At 38.1% G+C, this 17,947-nt stretch overlaps 1 protein-coding gene across 3 annotated transcripts in view; it reads right to left on the reverse strand.

Annotated features, from left to right (window-relative positions):
* Positions 1-1,654: 1,654 nt before the first annotated feature.
* PCGF5 (polycomb group ring finger 5) overlaps positions 1,655-17,947 on the reverse strand; it is a 124,960-nt gene continuing 108,667 nt past the window's right edge. For 2 of the 3 annotated variants that reach the window (XM_045810014.2, XM_045810013.2), the window contains exons 9-10: positions 13,095-13,154; positions 1,655-7,394 (exon numbers count right to left, since the gene is read on the reverse strand). In XM_045810014.2, coding sequence (XP_045665970.1) covers positions 7,347-7,394; positions 13,095-13,154 — 108 coding nt within the window. In that variant the 3' untranslated portion in view covers positions 1,655-7,346. The remainder of the gene's footprint in view (positions 7,395-13,094; positions 13,155-17,947) is intronic. The other variant, XM_087862910.1, reaches the window with a different exon arrangement.

Genomic DNA, 17,947 nt, shown 5'->3' on the forward strand with positions numbered 1-17,947 from the left:
AGGGAGAACCGGATGTGACCCTGGGTGAGAACCAACGGGGCTGCGCCTTCCCGCTTCCCCGGCATCGCTCCTTCCTCCACAAGCCTGCGGCCTGCGCTGTCACCCTTCTGCTTTACCACGACGGGGTGGAGACTCCGCCGGTTAAGGAACTGCCAGAAGTGACACAACAGAAGGACTTTGAATTTGAACCCCGGTTTACGGGCACCACATGGCTCTCTGTTATGAACTGAAGTGTCTTCCCAGATTTGTTATGTTGAAGCCCTAGCCCCCCAGAACCTCAGATCGTGACTGTGTTTGAGATAGGGCCTTAAGGAGGTGAGTAAATTGGATGAGGTCATAGGGGTGGGGCCCTAATCCAGTAAGACCAACGTCCTTCTATGCAGGGGAGTGACACCTGGACACTGTGGTCCGCGTTGCCTCTGCTTCCTGAAATCTGGATTCGTTCCCCGTGGTTTGATGGGTGCCAGTTAAGGCGCAGATGTGTCGTGTGAGGGTGAGGATACGCAAGGATGACTGTCAACAGCCCTCCCAGAGCTCAGGATCTACGTGGGAGGACAAACATCAATTCCTGCGCTTGCCCTGGAAGTGCTGAGTGTCCAGAAGAGACAGAGCCTGGACAAGCCTGCTTGCGTGGCTGGGATCTGAACTGGGCTTGGCGGGAGGAGCAGAGCTCTGGTCTGTAGGAGCTGGTGGTGATTGTGGCCTGTTTTTCTTTTCCGGACGTGATTCTCCACTTGACTGTGTGGAGACTGGCACCCCAAATTCCATGGCAGGGGTTTAGGTGTCCAGCGGGCTTCTGTGTGGCTTCCAGCAAAATACTGCCTGCAGATCCCCTGGCCACACACCAAGCAGAGGCTGGCCCCCAGCCTCTCCGGCCAGAGGACTCCCCCAGGCCTCTCCAGACTAGCGAAAAGATCAGGGCGGAGCCTGTGTTGACCCAACACTTCCAAGAACTGAGAAACTGTGACCCCTTTTCTCGGGTGAGGTTTGGCAGAAACTGACCAGCAGGTCACACACCTGTTTTCTCTTCTCCTTGGGGTCCCGCTTTCCCTGAGGCCTGCACCCCAGGTAGGGGAGGCCGTGTGAGTGAGTCCTGGCCAAGGACATGTGACCGAAGTAACGTGCGGTGCCTTTCCGAGCACCTCCCGTGCACAGTCCTCCGTGTTCCCATTCTGCAACAGCCTGGAAGGGGGTGAGGCTAAAAGCAGGAAGGTGTCGAGCCGTGCTCAGAGGAGGCTGCTTCCCACATCTCACTCGAAGGCCTGGGGTTTCTAACCACTAACACCCAACAGAGAACCAGAACTCACTAGAACACACAGGGGTGTTAATGAAACAAAACTATTCTCTAACTGGCTGAAGAAAGTCTGTCTTTCAATTCACTTGGGCCTTTCTTTGATACTCAGTTTCTTTCCAAGGGTTATTTGGATTCGATTACGCTAACAAAATAGGAGACTGTTCTAAAGTGTATGTGTGGGTGCAGACCTCAAGTATCCCTTGAGGGGCAGCCTACCATCTTCAAACTAAATAGCTCAAGAATCCTGAGAGTGTATCCATGATCTCAAATACTCATCAGCTTTTAATAAAATTTGCTACAGTAGAAATTGATAGAGGCTGCAATCTATGACTAATATTAAGGATGACAGACAACAATAAATTATGCAATCAAAAATTTAATAACAAAGATACTATTTTTAACATGGTCAAATATACTTGGCTAAGTCCAGATTTTAAAAAACAAAAGAATCTAGCCCAACAGTACAACCATACAGCTTTTATACAGAACATTCCATAGATCAACAGAAAATACATTTGAGCACAAAAATAAAAAATATTTAAAGAGAATCTCTAAGCAGCATTTTATTTCTGCAAAACAGACATATATCTTGTACTGATTAAATATCTACAAGTGCTTTTCCTTTACAAAAATACATATATTCTTAATAGACTAAGTCATTAACAATGACCTGGTAATCTTTCACTTCAATTTGAATGATTTATAAGCTAAATCTTACAACCACAAAAAGGTTTTTATTTGTATTAAGATGTTACCACTTTTGACAAAAAAAGCTTAAAATACTTTATATTTCAAAGGAAAATTAGCAACGTAACTGTACAACATATTCTAGGATGGTTATGTCACGTGAGGGCTACTCTATTAAAAACTGGTGCTTGCTGTTGTGTTGCCAGATGCAGGAAGCTGCGGACGGCTGGCGCTCTCCCACAAGCTCTTGTCGTGGGCCACACCTTCGTAAGGACACTTAGGCCCCCATCCCCATTCTAAAAAATACAGCAAAAGAAAACCGACCCCCCAAAATGTTAGGCTGATCCTATGACGTTTCTAATGTGTAGAACTTTTGCTCCAGTGGACTGAGGGGAAGTCTAGGGGTAGATGATCTCTTTACTATCTCTACATTGCCCAGACATACTTAATCTTCATTTGTTCTAAATTAGTTTCTTACTCCATGAAGCTCTGAAAGATGGAAGAAAACTAGACCTGGTATTTTAACACCTCTGTTTTACTTGATTCTCTGTTTAAAGATAATTAAAACTAAAAGGCATTTCTGAACAATGTCTCAGGATTGAATCCTAGAAAAGGGGGCACAATGAGTACACACATTTGAATGAGCATTTCAAATAAATTATATTTAAGTTTAATTTCATAACTTTCTGAAAAGGAAGTGCTCAGGCATTTTAATTCTATTTGCAAATTCTATTTGCAAAGGATAGTGAGTAAGCACACTGTTTGTGAAGACTACTTTACACAAGGAAGAGAATCATTTTAAATTGGGAGAATGCCTTTGCTTTAAGAAAAAGAAAACCATGAAAACCTTGTTATGTATATTTAAATACATCTTAATGAACTGCCAATCTGATGTTTTTCCATCAAAATACTACACGTAGAACTAGGTATATCAAGTAAATCCAGAATTGATTGGTTATTTTGTGCTTTCAAAGGGGTTTCTGAGTCTCTAGTATATTTAATATTTTTCAGGTTTTCATAGACCAGATCTGGCAGACATGTTACGTTCCTTACTGCAGGGATATGTATCTCAAAGTATTAAGAGCATTTTCATGTTTGTTTCTAATCCAAAACACTAAAGTTACGGCAAACTCATTCATTTTTGCAGTTCCTACAACCAACATCTTACTGGTCCTAAAGCTTAGCCTGCTGGAAGATTCCTTATGATAAACCAGAGTATGAAACAGAGTGCCTCCAAGGAGGTCTGTCCAGTGGTCTATCAGAGAGACCGCACCATGTGAGGCTTTACCTTCAAGGTGGCCCCAGCGTCCGTCCCAAGGAGAATGGGGGGGAGGGGGAATGCTTCACTTGATGCATATGCTCTCGATCTGGGCCCCTTCTGCCAAGTTTGGCTGCGTGGCTAAATTCTAATCACAATAATTACTGAGAAACAGGACAAAGAGTTACTTTAAAACAAAATAGTCCTTTATGAAAAATTTGCTTCTGAATAAAAAAAAAAAAACATTTACTTAGGTAAGTCCAATAGAATGTACTATTTTTCTATACACGTAAGCATGGTCAGCACTTCTACCAAAGTCTGCCTTTAGTAAAATTTCTTATGTTATTAAGAACCCAGGAACTAAATAAGCATAATTTTAGTTTATATGGCCTCCATGAAATGGATTAAAGAGCTTCTCAAATTAGAATTTAAAATCTCCATTTTAGTTTTCTTTTCAAAGGATGTATTACTCCCCCTTGCATCCAGGGGGAAGCCAATTGTGGTGTTTATCTCTTTCTCACCTTTGAGGATTTTCTAAAACCTATCGAGTGGTGCTGGAAAAACAGGGACATATTTGAAAGGACGTGTGCTCTGATTATTGCAAGAAAAACCTACATTTGATTGATCTCATCACAAAAATTCAGTTTAAAGCCTTTCTTTGGTGATATTTTAGCAGTTACTCAAGGTTATTGCGTTACTAACTATATAAAATTAATTTGCAACCTAGAAGATTCCAACCTCCAAACTGTTAAAACTGTCTCTCTTACCATGGTTATTAATGAACAGTAGAATGTCTTTGGTGATCTCTATTTCTTATGAAAATCTTTCAAAAAGAGATTACTCTTAACTTATGAGTGCCTAGTTAGATACAAAACCATTCATAAGAGACAGGTACAGATAACTCAAAATTTATGCAATAAATCTAAACAGAAATGCACTTTAGCAATGAGGCACTTTCTCTTAAATATTTCAATAAAGCTAAACAGTTGACAATATTATATAACCCACTTTTTTCCCCTTAAAGAGTCATTTAAATTTAGATTAAATTTGAGTGTATAATGTAGTTGAGCAAACTCATTACATTTATAAAATGTGGCATATTCGTATGGGACATATTTCCAATGAATAAAGAAATAATATACTTTAAGAAAAGTAAAAGACCTTACCCAAGGTACCTGTACCAGACTGAATGACCTTATATTTCCTCATCAATGAGACTTTATTTTCTTATACTTCTTAAAAGTGTTTTGTTAATCTAGAGAAAAAGCGATATTCTGATTTTTCTATTAACGGATGTGATCACTCCAGTTAACGTGGTATCTGTGGACCACAGTCCTTCTTTATAGCCCAGGTTCCTGACCCTCTTGCATCTCTGATCTCTAAGGCAGAGAAAACAGATGACAAAATCTTTTACGGAAGTAAAGTTCTTTCGGTTCTTTGCTTAAGAAACAACAGATTAAAAAAAATTAGTTTGATTCCCCAATTTTGCAGATTCAGATGCTTATTTCTACAGGTTATTTATATAAAGAGTTTTATTAGCACCCTAAACTTATAAAACTAACCACAAAAGTTGCCTGTATATTTATTTTTTCTGGATCTGGTTTCTTGGAAATTCCACAATCTGACTTAGGGGTTAATTAGTGTATTGCTAGACACGAAAGTAGTCCCATACTTAGAAAATCATAGTTGAATATACCAAAAGAGGTTGGTCGAAGAAGTCTATGGTTCTTAATAGTAACACTGTATTACTCAGGACCATCATAAAATGTGTACCTTTCCCTAACCGGTAACTGATGCCCTTCTTTATGTAAGGTTTTCTTTCACATGTTTTGGCACATATTCCATTGCATTTCAGTAAAAATGTTAACATTGAATAAAGGAATTTTATATAAAACTATTCTCAATCCCATAATTGCTTCCTATATATTCCCTTGGAAAAGAATGAAATTACATGAGATGAGGCAGCAACAGGCCAAATTTAAAGAGATCAGGTATGCAAAACTCATTTACGGCTGTAGTTTTGGCTGGGGACCCAGTAACATGCAGGTCTCATTTGTGGTTTTTAAAATGCACTCTCAGTTCATTTTGAGTTAATTAACTTCCATATGTAAAACACTATTTTAATCACTGACCTAGATGTGACAGATTCATCATTTTAAAATTTCTTAGGGATGTCGGGGAATTGGAATTCACAGCACAGCAAAATAATTTCTGTAGATGAGAGTAAATTCTGTTTTTGGTTGAGTGTAATGGTCTGTTCTAACCATTTTTAAAGAGTTAACAAAACTCTGCCTTTGAAATTCTGCTTGTGAGTCCTTCCAGGCACAAACACAATCCAACAAAATGAAATTCAGAAAGCATTGCCATAACCTTTTTCACAAAAGTCAAAACAGAAACAAAAGAAGACTTTAATACAGACACTCTAACTTGAAACAAAGACACATGGAAGAGATAATCATGAAGTTGCAGCCTTTTATGTTGTGAAATGCATCAAGATTTAGCTGTATTTTTGTATGTTTTTAGAGTTGTACAATGTTATTTCTAAGAAGCATTTTGAGATTCAGAAGGCATTAGTCCGTGATACATTCTACTGGAAAATGTAGCACACCTACACTGCATACAATATAAAAACTATGTGTGTAACACACAGATTGTGCTCATGTCAGATTTCTAGAACAGTTTTCCTAACTTCCAAGATTTTTCCCAAGTTTCAGAGGTTAACTTGTTTATTTTGAAGCAATTAATAAAACTTAATTTCCAAAGAAGTTTTTTGAAAACAACTGCAAGTTTAAAAGGTTTAAAATGAAGTTCATATAATTTAAGGTAACAAGACTTTCTTTGACTTGCAAACTAATCCCAAAATGAATGGAAGACTTAACAAAATTGCAAAATCAAGGACATTATCACAGCCATGACCTTAATGAATTTATGTCTAAAAGCAGAATCCCATTTCCCCCGGATTACTACAGGACCTAAAATGAAATATCCTCAAACCATTGATTTTGGTTATAGCATATTTACCTACTACACTGCATTTATTCTAGTTAATGCATATGGTTGGAAATGTGATAGGTAACTAACAGTTTTAATTGATAATTGCCTTGAGACTTCTGAAATCCATAAAATAGCTAATGTTATCTGCTCTAGAAATCCTAATATTTAAAATCATCATAACCCTCTGCATGCCACAATGACACACACCTAAGGCCAACTTAAAAAGAGAGACACTGTACTCGTTAAATGGGAGCCACGACATAAGGACGCATACATAAAATGGGCTACACAGTGACGTTTCGTGAAGCAGCACCTGCTTGTCATCAGGCCTATGAAAGACTGACCTTACTGACGCATTAATTTTGTTAGAGTAAATGTGACCAGCTGTCCACATCTCGAATGGTTGTGAACTGAACTTCAGGTCTCCACGAAATCACACACATTTTCAACTGGGAGGGCTACGACGCCCTCCTTGTGCATCTGGTAGACTACACAGCCGGAGGACTTACATGTCTACAGCTATAAAATGTGCTCTAATGATAAGAATAATTGGAATTCTTCCCCAAAGACTTGCACACTCAAGAGTGAACAATTTCGCACACAAAAAGCTTACTGAGAACAGGACAGTGGCTCAAAACCACTCTTCTAAATACTTTCCCATACAAAATAACTTTGATACATTAATTATTTCTTGTACAGTACTCTATTTAAACAAAAATTAATAAAATATTAAGTATGTGAAAACTGCAACACCACACAGATTGAGTCATAGTACTAGTGTAATCAAACATCAGAACAGTCTCGGAACAGGCAAGCGAGATAGGCGGGAGGCTGAATCACGGCTGCACGCCTGGCTGATTTCCACCCTGACTAGTACCGCACACTGAGACGGCACAGACACCTTATGCAGACGGTTCAGGAGCAGAATGGCACTTGGTTCACTCTTAATAGAAACAACATAAATGCAACTGACAATTTAGAGACAGACAATGGCCTTATTTGCATGCTGAAAATCTGGTTGTGTCCCTCTCGTCCACACACCGTTCACTGTGCGATCTGTTGATGAGTAAACAAAGTGCAGGATTCATCTCAGTGGGATCTAGGCCCCTTGGTCTAACCGAAATCAATTCTTGGTCGATACTGCAATACCATGGGGTAGGACTATAAAATAAAAACATGATGATGAATAAGACTGTGTTTATATGAAAACAATAAAGATTATATATAAAAGATTTTTAGAATGCAGGGTTATACTTTACAGTATTTCCTGGTACTAGGGATTATGATAAAGACTAGTTATCATTAACATTATTTTTAAATTGCCATTTTTTCAGAATCAGTCAAGTTTTCTGTTCTATGTAACAAAGGTCAAGTTCAAAGGCTCAGCGATATCACACTGATGTGGGTATATGAACCGAACCGTACTAATTGACACTTAGGGAGGGGCAGGGCCAGGGGAGGACCGAAGGCTCTGGACTCCGCGTAAAGGCGTTCATGCCGTCAATTGTTAACCTTGTGGGGCTGGATTCCATCCCGAGCTGCTGTCTGTGACAGCCCACTGAGTCACACGATAACAGACCTCTTGATAGGAATCCATGAAACTGGGGTAGTTTTCACAAATCACATTTTTTTTCAAAGTTAAGTTTGACACCTTTTTCTTTTTAACATTTAAACTTTAATGGTCCTTAAAAAAATGAAAAACGAGTAGCTGTTACGTGAACATTTAAGGTTGCTACCTCCTTTCAATGGTCAGTTGATAGTATATTCACGGTGGGCTCGTCTGTAACTGAAAGGTGCGGGTGGTCCTTGGTTGCTCTGACTCTGGAAAAGGTATGCTGCGTCACCACACAGGAGACGGAAGTGCTTCCTGCCCACAAGGGGCACGGGCCACACGGCCCTCTCTGTCTCTGTTTCTCCCCGCGGTTTGACCGTATCATTTAGAACCTAAACATCACAGAGTCAGAACGGTCTGGAGAACCAATGGTTTTCCTTTTCTGAAAGCTGCAGACTCCCTTTTAAATGCAATTTCGAGGAGCAACTTTTACGAAACCAAGAAAGTGCGGAGACTGTCACTGACGGTTCCCCTTCATCTCCATGTAGGTGAACATAAAACTCCAGGACAGAAAATCGTGTACTTTTTCATATCGGTGGGAGAGATGGACCGAGGTTCTATAATCCTAAAAATGACCATTTCTGTACTTATCATAGCTATGTTATACACTGAGAAGACTCGTCGTTGGAGTCTTTTCCTATTTAGCTCAGGATGGGACTGGAGGATGGGAATGAAAATTTCTAGGTCTTGCCCTTTCCAGCTGAGGACGTAAGGTGATGCCACCAGGAGTCCTGAGGGCTGGAGTAAAAGTCACAGTCTCTTAAGATTTCCATGGTCTAAATCTATTTTGGCTTAAATTCTGTTTGTTTTTATTTAAACTTTGTTCCTTCTGAACAAGAGTGTCTGGGAGTGGCACAGGAATCTGCATTTTATAAAAAAAACTCCCTGGGTTTTCTGAAGCTCCACCAGATGTGGTGCCTGCTGCCCAGACATCCTACCCTAACTTCGCTACTTCCCATTCTTCCTGGCCCAAGTGGCCGCTTGCCCTCCGTCACGACAATTTTCCCAGCTGTGCTCTCCATTCTGGACTGTTGAATCTGCATACTTGTGGCAAATATTTAAGTCATCTGTTCTAGAATCCCTTTCTAATATATAGAAGAATCCACCACCAAGTCTACTGGGATGAAGGTAGAAAGGGAAGTAAAATGGCTTGGTTGTCAGTGGTCGGGATCTTCTGGTTATGGCTGAAAACCAGTTGGTTTTGTTTTCTCCAAGCAACCATTTGTGTTTGTTTTATGATGACACATGAAGTTTAATTTTATTGAAATGTTTTAAAATGCTGGGAACTGTTAAGACATACTTTAAGTTCTAGTTGTATTTCAGTTTGCTTTCTGAAGTAAAATGGCGCTCTGCACGTACTATCATGAAATATGGCCCATCACGCCCCCCATAGCGTTCAGTGACTGTTCTGAATGGACCTACTTGTAGGCTTGCTCGTCCTCAGTCTCATCATGCACTAAAATAAAACACAGATACTTCCACAGTATATATTTCAATTGTGAAAACTTTAGAAAATAATGCTGACCTTCACTGATGGACTACTTTTCTAAAAAATCTTTATCATAAAAGTAATGTGATAGATTTGGAAAATAAAGAAAAGCACCAAGGAAAAAACAATATCATTTAAATACCACCATTCAAAGATAACTACCAGAATTATCTTAGTGTATATCCTTCTAGTCTTTTTGTCTATGTATGTATTTTTTTTCAAGACTGTAATCATGCTACACATATTGTTTGGAAAATAATTTTATCCATGTAAAATTTTAATTTCCATTAGAAAATTTCATGACTTATTTCTATACTATTTAATATCCTATGTGATATTTTTAAAAGATGAATATAATGCTTTTACAGAAAAGAATTATAAGTTATCAATAAATATCCTTTTGTCATATGTTTTAGTTTATTCCTTTTTTTTTTCAATTATAAATTAATCTTGACCCAATAATGAGGGCTGGTTCCTAGATGTGCAACTACTAGTTCAAACAGCATACACATTTTTAAAGGCTTTTTGATAAATACTGTCACACTGGGCTTCAAAAAAGTTATTCTATCTTTATATTTCCAAAAGAAATATGAGTGCTCATTCTTCAATGGCCTCATCAATAATGAGTACTATCCTTTCTTCTCTCCTAATATGGCAATTTAATAAGCATAAAATAGTATTTTATTTCTTCTAAAGAAATTAACCATTTTTGTATGCTGATAAGTCAGTTTTGTTTCCTTCTTTTGTGACTTCCCTAAGCATGTCTTTTGTTCATTTTGTTTTGTTTTTTTGTTCATTTTTCTAAGGAAAGGTGAACTCTTACAGATTTGTATGAATTTTTCATGGATTAAGGACATTAAATCTTTCTGTCCTATATGCAAATATTTCCTCAGTTATGGTATTTTTGCCATGTACTTTTCAATATTAACAGTCAACTTGGTTTGTCTTTGTTTCCTCTTATATGTAAAATGAGAAAGGCCATCCCCATTCTGAGACTATTCAACTATATTTCTTCCTGATCTTTGATGGTATCAATTTTAATATTTACCACTTTAAGCCATGAAAATCTGCTGGAATGTGAGGTATGGACTAAATCTTCATCCCTACCACCAAAAATTTATTGGAAACAAACCTATTAGATCACACCCTACCCCCCACATCTATACTCTGAGTTCACTGATTACCCCAGCCAACTACCAACCACTGTCCCTGGTCCTGCCTCACTGGTCTCCATGCAACCCTCAAGCAACCAGACATAACCACGTCTCCGGATCTTTCCACTGTGTTCCCTTCATCCGAAGCACCCTACCCCAGATACACACATGGCTAGTTCTCTCACTTCCTTTTGATCAAGAATCACCACCTTAAAGAAGTCTTCCCTTGGCTATCTTATCTAAAATAGTCTCTTTAATTTTTCTTTTAACACTACAAATTTTACTCATTTATTTTTCATCTGTTACCATCATTAGAGCATAAGCTCTATGAGGAAGAAGAATTTTGCTCCTTTTTACTTCTGTGTCCCCAGGGCCTACAAGAGTGCCCACTGCATAGTTAAGTGCTCAGTCAGTATTTGCTAAATGAATCACTTTTCTTCCACTAACTTGAAATACTCTCTTTACAGATTCATACATACTAGACAGTCTGTTCCTGAGCTATTTTTTTTATTCATATGTCTGTGTTTAAGTCTTCAGCTTTATTTTAATTACTTCAGCTTTAAGATACATTTCAGCATGTGGCAGTGCACGTGCCCCGTGATTACTCACTGAAAAATGTGACTGACCAGAAGCACTGGTTTGTACTTCTGATGAACTTCAGGGTGACTGATTCTGTTAAGTTAAACAAGAACCTGGTAAAAGTGTGCTCGGAACTACATCAAACTCCATAATTTAATTATGGGGAAAAAGGAGAACTCTGTAATATCTCATATACTATTTAAATTTCTTGTGTGTAAAGTGGTATTTTGGTTATTTATGAGGAAGTCTTTGATCTTAGAAAATATATGCTGAAATATTTAATGGTCAACTGTCACGATACTTGCAATTTACTTTCAAATGGTTTCATAAAGAAACAATAGAATTATAAAGAAATTAATAAGATAAGGAGAAGGGAAGGGAAGGAACGGGGGGGTCAGAAAATGTAGCAAAATGTTAATTGGTAAAAATCTAAGCAAAAGTAAAGGATATTCCTTTGTATTATTTTTTTTGTTTTTTGGAAAATTTTCAAAATAAGTTGGTAGGAAAAATTGGGACTTAATAGTGAATTTGATCAAATGCCTTTTCAGTACCTACTGATGGTTCTGATTTGACTTTGTGTGTTCGTGTGCACAAAATGTGTTTCTTAAAAAAAAAAAAACAAACCAAAATGTGTTTCTACTATTTAATATATATTACTTCTCTGCCCCAATACTAAGCCATTCTTGCATTTCTGATAAAAATACTATTTGGTCTTGGTTTATTGTTCTTTTAGTGTAAGATTTTAGTATATTATTTATTATCTTTGTATTCAAAATGAGATTGATACTCGTTTTCTAGTTGGAGGTGTCTATCATTTTTTGGTATCATGATTATGTTACTTTTGTAAAATGAATTTGGAAGAATTCCACCTTTTTCAATAATTTAAAACAATTTAGAATGGGAATAATCTGTTGCTTGAAAATTGGAGAGAGCATGACCACATTTAGGTATCCTTTGAGGAAGTAAGTCTTTAATTATTATTTTCTTTCATGACTTAGTGATTCAAATTTTCTTTCTTCATGGGTAAATTTTAGTCCACTGGTAGTTTGCTAGAAAACTGTCCATTTCATGGACTTTAAAAATTTTTTTAAATTTAAAAATTAAATAGTATAAAGCTATATACATAATGTGTTCTTGAAATAAAAAAGTGGTCACTTTTTCCCCTGAAAATCTCTAGCTGAATTTTGGCTAAATGTACATCTTATTATTATAAGTTCAATTCTGTGACGGGACTAAAATCCATAATGAAGTGTTGAAGAAAGAAGAGGGAATTTGTGAGGATTTTTAAAAATCTGATCTTACTCCAGTTGTTCTCTAATACTTTAGATCAGAGTTTATGAACATCTTTATTTCTAAGGAAACTGACACCAGTGCCAAGAGTGAAAGCAAAAAACCACGTATGTATGTTATAGTTAAGGGCAGAAGCATCACTACAATTTATCATCCCAATTAAACTGTACTTTTATTAGGTGACTGGAAAATGGATCTGAGGGAAGTTTTTCTCAGTGCATTTTAAAATTAGTCCACACTCATTTCTCCATTAAAAGAGGTAATAACCTGAGTAAAGCGCTCAGGGCAGGGCCGAGTCGGCAAGCTCGCGGTTCTGTCGGGCCCGTTGCTGTTACGGACCTTCACCTCATCTGGCATTTTATTTTCCACTTGTGGGTGACTGACCGATTAAAAAAAACACACGCAAAAACTTCTACAAAGAAGGGTCGAGCATGGAGCAGAGATCCAATATGCAGCAGATTTCTCAAGGGCTGAAACTAGTAATTATTAAATTCGGACTCATAAATAATGGCCTTAACATTTATAATTTCATTTTTAGTTCAGTGAAATTAGATAGATAAATGCAAGAGAACTAAAATAATGGGAAACTTTGGGGACACAAGTTGAAAAATGAAGTTCTGTAGCTCAAGTATTAGTTTTGCAGTTACAGGTCTCAGAAACTCGGGTTTGGGATGAAAGCAGTCACCATCTTGGCGGGCATCAGGAGGGGCATATGTACAGTCGTGAGTGCCTCTTACCTGATACAAAGGGCCATCCTGAGAGCAGACTTGCGAAGCTGAGCAGTTCAGACACCGAAACTGCGGAGGAGATGAACTCATCAGATAAGAGGCATCCACAACTGGATACATATTTAAAACTGATTATTTAAACTATTTTAACGTCAAACATGAGTCAACATGATAATTTTAAGTAAACACTTTCCAAACTATGGTAGTAGTTTTGTTTTTTTTTCTTTTTAAAGATTTTAATAACTTAGTGACTGGTAAAATGTAGCCTGAGACAACTTTAGTATCTAAGTATCAGTTTTGTTAATATTCTGCAAACATTTACCAAAATGGTGGCTATCCTTTCCATCTCCTCTTCAGATAATAATTCCTGGGAAAACCCTCACCTCTTCAGTCCAGGAGGGGTACCCTCTTCCAGTGCTTACTCTCGCTTAGCTCGCCCTTCTACTACCCACGAAAGTAACACTGTTTTAGGACCTCAGAGCTCTGAAAGGGGTGTGCGGCTTGTGCCCTCATGTAAGGGGTCTATTTTCTGTTTTAGGTTAGGTTCTTTATATTGCTCAGATTAGATTTTTAGTCTCCATGTCTATTTTAATAGTGTGAGAATACGAGCTCCTTGAGTCTTTATCTTATTCATATGTATAGTCTTAATAACTAAGGCCCAGAAATGGCACACACAGCAGCTTCTCAAAAAAATGTTTCATGAGTAAATCAATGAATGAACACATTTTAAACTATTGAGTAGATTCAGTTGTAAACCCACTAACTTTTAACAGTTTAACCATTCATATTAAAAAAAAGATCATTCCCAAATCTTGATTTTTCAATGTTGAGCTAAATACTTACTAAACATGAACATTATTTTAATTGTAACATGATTATAAACAATGAAATATGTACTTTAAAATTACATATATATGAATTCAACATTGCATGCCTCTTCAAAATGGGGAAAAATACATAAAAAATAGGTGTAAATTAACCAGCATAAATCTAACATCCTAGAGCAAGCAGCTTTTAAGAAAAGTATACTCTGGAAGAATACTAAGGGAAGGAATGCTTAAAACAAATGTATTGGTAGCCTTTTAATTAAAATTTTAGACATTTACCATTTCCCCAAAAGACTAGCTATTTTTTCCAGGAGTGAGTTCTTGACTTTCTGTACCGGACCCATCAACATGCTATAAGACATGCTGAGCACTGCTCTCCTTAGCAACCTTTCCTTTTCTCTCTGAAGACTCCCCAAGCTCTGGCCTATCAGACTTCGCAAGTCCTAAACGCCAGTCCCAAACAGCATTTAAGAGTGAAGAGTTAAGGTGAAAGAGGCTATTTCACTAAGTGATTATTCATCTCTTTGGTATCAGTCAAGAAGGATGTTTGCTTTTCCTAAAATTGCTTGATAATGCAGATAAAGCAAAGCGAGACAGATGTGGTGCAGTAACTTCAGGTAGGTCTGGGCAGGGAGTTGCTAGAAGAGACAAAACCAACCGGCATCACCCGGGAAGGAGGGGCTGTACTGAGAGTTAGTACTCAACCTACCCGAGAAAAGGTGAGCAGGAAGAATGTGAGCTCATGATGAAAGCTGAGGCCAAATGGAAAAATATTAACAGTAAGCTCCCAGGGATGAGAGGAAGTTAGGTGAGAATTACAATAATAACAAAATGTAACATACATAAGCCCTTCATAAACTCACTAACATTTACTATGTCAGGCATTCTGCTAGGTACTTTATAATATTTCATTCGTACTGAAAAATTTCAAGACAGGTATCTCACTCAAATTTTAAGGATAAAAAAAAAACAAAACAAAAAAACGAGTCAAAACCAGGAAGCAGAGGGGCGCCTGGGGGGGCTAGTTGGTTAAGCTTCTGCCTTCGGCTCAGATCATGATCCTGGGGTCCTGGGATCAGGCCCTGCATCTGGACTCCTGCTCAGAGGGGAGTCTCTTTCTCCCTCGGTCCCTCCCCTGGCTCATGCTCTTTCTCTCTCTCTCTTTCTCAACAAAGAAATCTTAAAAACAACAACAACAAAAAAACTAGGAAGCAGAACACAACTGGGAGGAAAGAGCTACAACACATATAACCAAAGATTTTAGAATCCAGAATACACAAAGAGCTCCTAGAAGTTAGTAAGAAAAAGACAAACATCGTAATGGAAAAAGAGCAGCAAGGCAATGGATAGGAAAAGAAACTTCACAGAAGAAATACAAAATTGATAATGTTTAGTGTTGGTGAAGATGTCAGAAAATGGGCGCACTCATACATTACTGGCAGAATTATATACCGCTAAAATCTTTTAAGGGGGTAATTTGTATCTATCAAAACATGCACACTTTGTTTTAAATCCACATCTGGAATCTAGCTAATGAATAAGCTTGCACACGTGCAAAAGGATATATGTACTGGAATCTAGCATTGCTTGTGATGTTAAAAAACTTGAAAAAGTCTAAATTTCCACTAAAAGAGTGTGTTAATCAGATTATTCCACAAATGGAATACTCTCAGCCTGTTACAAAGAATTATGTCGAGTTTGTTGATTCTCCATATGACATACCAAATGAGGAAAAACAAGTTGCAGAACAGTACATATGATTCCTGAAAGTTAGGTTTCAAAAATGTGATGAACGCTGCATGGGCATTATAAAGAGGATCATGTATCATTGATGATTAGTCTAAATAACTAAGTCCCTTCCAGACTGAGATCTAATTCTGTAATTCTACACCCTGAATTTACAGATGTGGAAGCCACAGGGTAAGCCAATGGTTATGGATCACATTTCCTAAAATCCTGTCACTCAAAAGATGGTCCAAAGATTAGATGCACTGGCATCTCCTGGGAACTTGTTAGAAATGCAGACTCTTGGGCCCCACCCCAGACCTACTGAGTCAAATCTGTATTTTACCAAGATCCCCAGGTGATTTCTATTCACATTAAAATTTGAGAAGCACTGGTTTTAAGAAAAGGTACATTTTCTCCCATTAATCCAAAGATGAACACCAGTCTTGAGTATAACATCTTCAGGTAGCACTATTATTATGAACTGAAAAATCTCTAAGAGTTAGCTAACTGTAAAAATATTTGATTCCTACAGATAAAATCCAGAATGTGCAAGACTACAGAAAACAGGCTGAGCCTTCAGTGGAACTGCCCCAGGATAAAGAAGAGGAAAGAGGCAGAGATGCTGTGGGGCTCAGGAAGATGGGCTGCTGCTCTGGAGAAACAGAGGCCAAACAGACTTCTCCAAGATTCTTCCTAGGAGTGTAGGCGTCAGACAAGGTAAGGAGGTGATGGGAACACAGAGTGGCCTTGCCTGAGGCAGAAGACTCCGGGGGCAGAAGCAGCATCCTGCACGAAGAGGGAAGAGAGCCACGGGGTTGACTCAGAGACCTAGGAGAGCCTGGAACGGATGAGGAGAACACCCCCACCCTCATGGCCCCGAGAAGACTAAAAAAACTGCAAAGATGCCAATTTCAGCCATATCAACCTAAAAACTTATTCCAATGCCAATCACAATCCCATTCTCAAGTTCATCTGAAAAAAATAAGTAGGTAAAATTAGCCAACACCATTTTTAAAAGAATAATGAGCTTAGCCGTAACATCATAAAGCAACCTAAAAGGCCTATTTGCCTTATAAATTAGTCTGAACTTGATTCAAACCTATCCCAAAGAAAATGGACAACTGAGGGGCTTTTAATTAGGAATGGTATATGATCGGATTTTTATAAAAACTATACAAACTGGGTAGCATGGTGCAGGTGTAAGACATGTGCAGAAGAACAAAATAGAATGTCCAGGAACATGTGTATACATACCTGTGTATACACGTGTATAGATACATATGCACAGATAACGGTGACAACTCAAAACACTGAGATAAAGTATGGCTTATCAATAAATTACATTTTTGGCAAAAAAAAAATCTTAGAATAATTTAGAGTCTTAGCTTCATTGTAGGTATGTGTATGTAGGTAAACAAATCCCAGGTGGATCAAAATGTTTAATGTAAAAAAGTACTAGAAACAAGTAAAAAAACCACAAGGTGGTCATGAGTTTAGGAAACCAGCTGATCCCAGACCTACCACAGCCAGGCAGCAGTAACAGTAGTCAGAGTCATGTAAGCCTGTCACACATCCTGGCATCCTGCTGGCAACAGAGGGTGGAGATGGGGAGGGATGTGATTGCCACAAATACCCTGGAAGGGGCTTGATCAAGAAATGACTGTTTTATTGTTAATTTGTCCATTCACTCCCAACTGTCAGAATTCACCAATTACTATTCTAATTCATAATTAGTTGGAACATGAGCAAAAATTTAAAATTTAAGAGAAAACAAAGGAGAAATGGAGAGTCAAATAAATGAGATCATCTTTAGGATATATTTTGCATAACTATGATCTTATAAAAGGAACTTTTCATTCGATTTACTCTATGAACAAATACTTACTGAGGTTGTACCAGGCACTGCTCTGGTACTGGAGACTCAGCAGTGGACAAATAATCATCCCTGTCCTCAGACTACATTTGAGTTGGGGGATAAACAATAAACATAACTAAGTGGCACAGTATGCCAGATGGTATGAAAAAAATACTATAGAAAACAGTCAAACATAAAACGGATTGGGAGAGTGCCATACTAGGAGCAGGGGCGGGGTATTATAAGGAAAGTTGGAGGCCTCACTGAGAAGGTGATGTAGAAGCAAAATTCTTTGGGTGAAGAGGGTAAAGAAAATGATTCAGGTGGATACTCAGGGAGGCAGGAGAAAGCCCAGCGTGTTAGAGGAAACAGAAGCAAGTGGGGCCAGAATATGGTGAGCCAAAGGACAGCAAGAGTAAGACCACAGAGGTGTCTGGGAAAAGTCATGGGGG

This window comes from Ursus americanus, chromosome 6 (assembly GCF_024610735.1).
Source record: "Ursus americanus isolate L20-20 chromosome 6, mUrsAme1.1.p, whole genome shotgun sequence".
NCBI classification, from domain to species: Eukaryota; Metazoa; Chordata; class Mammalia; order Carnivora; family Ursidae; genus Ursus; species Ursus americanus.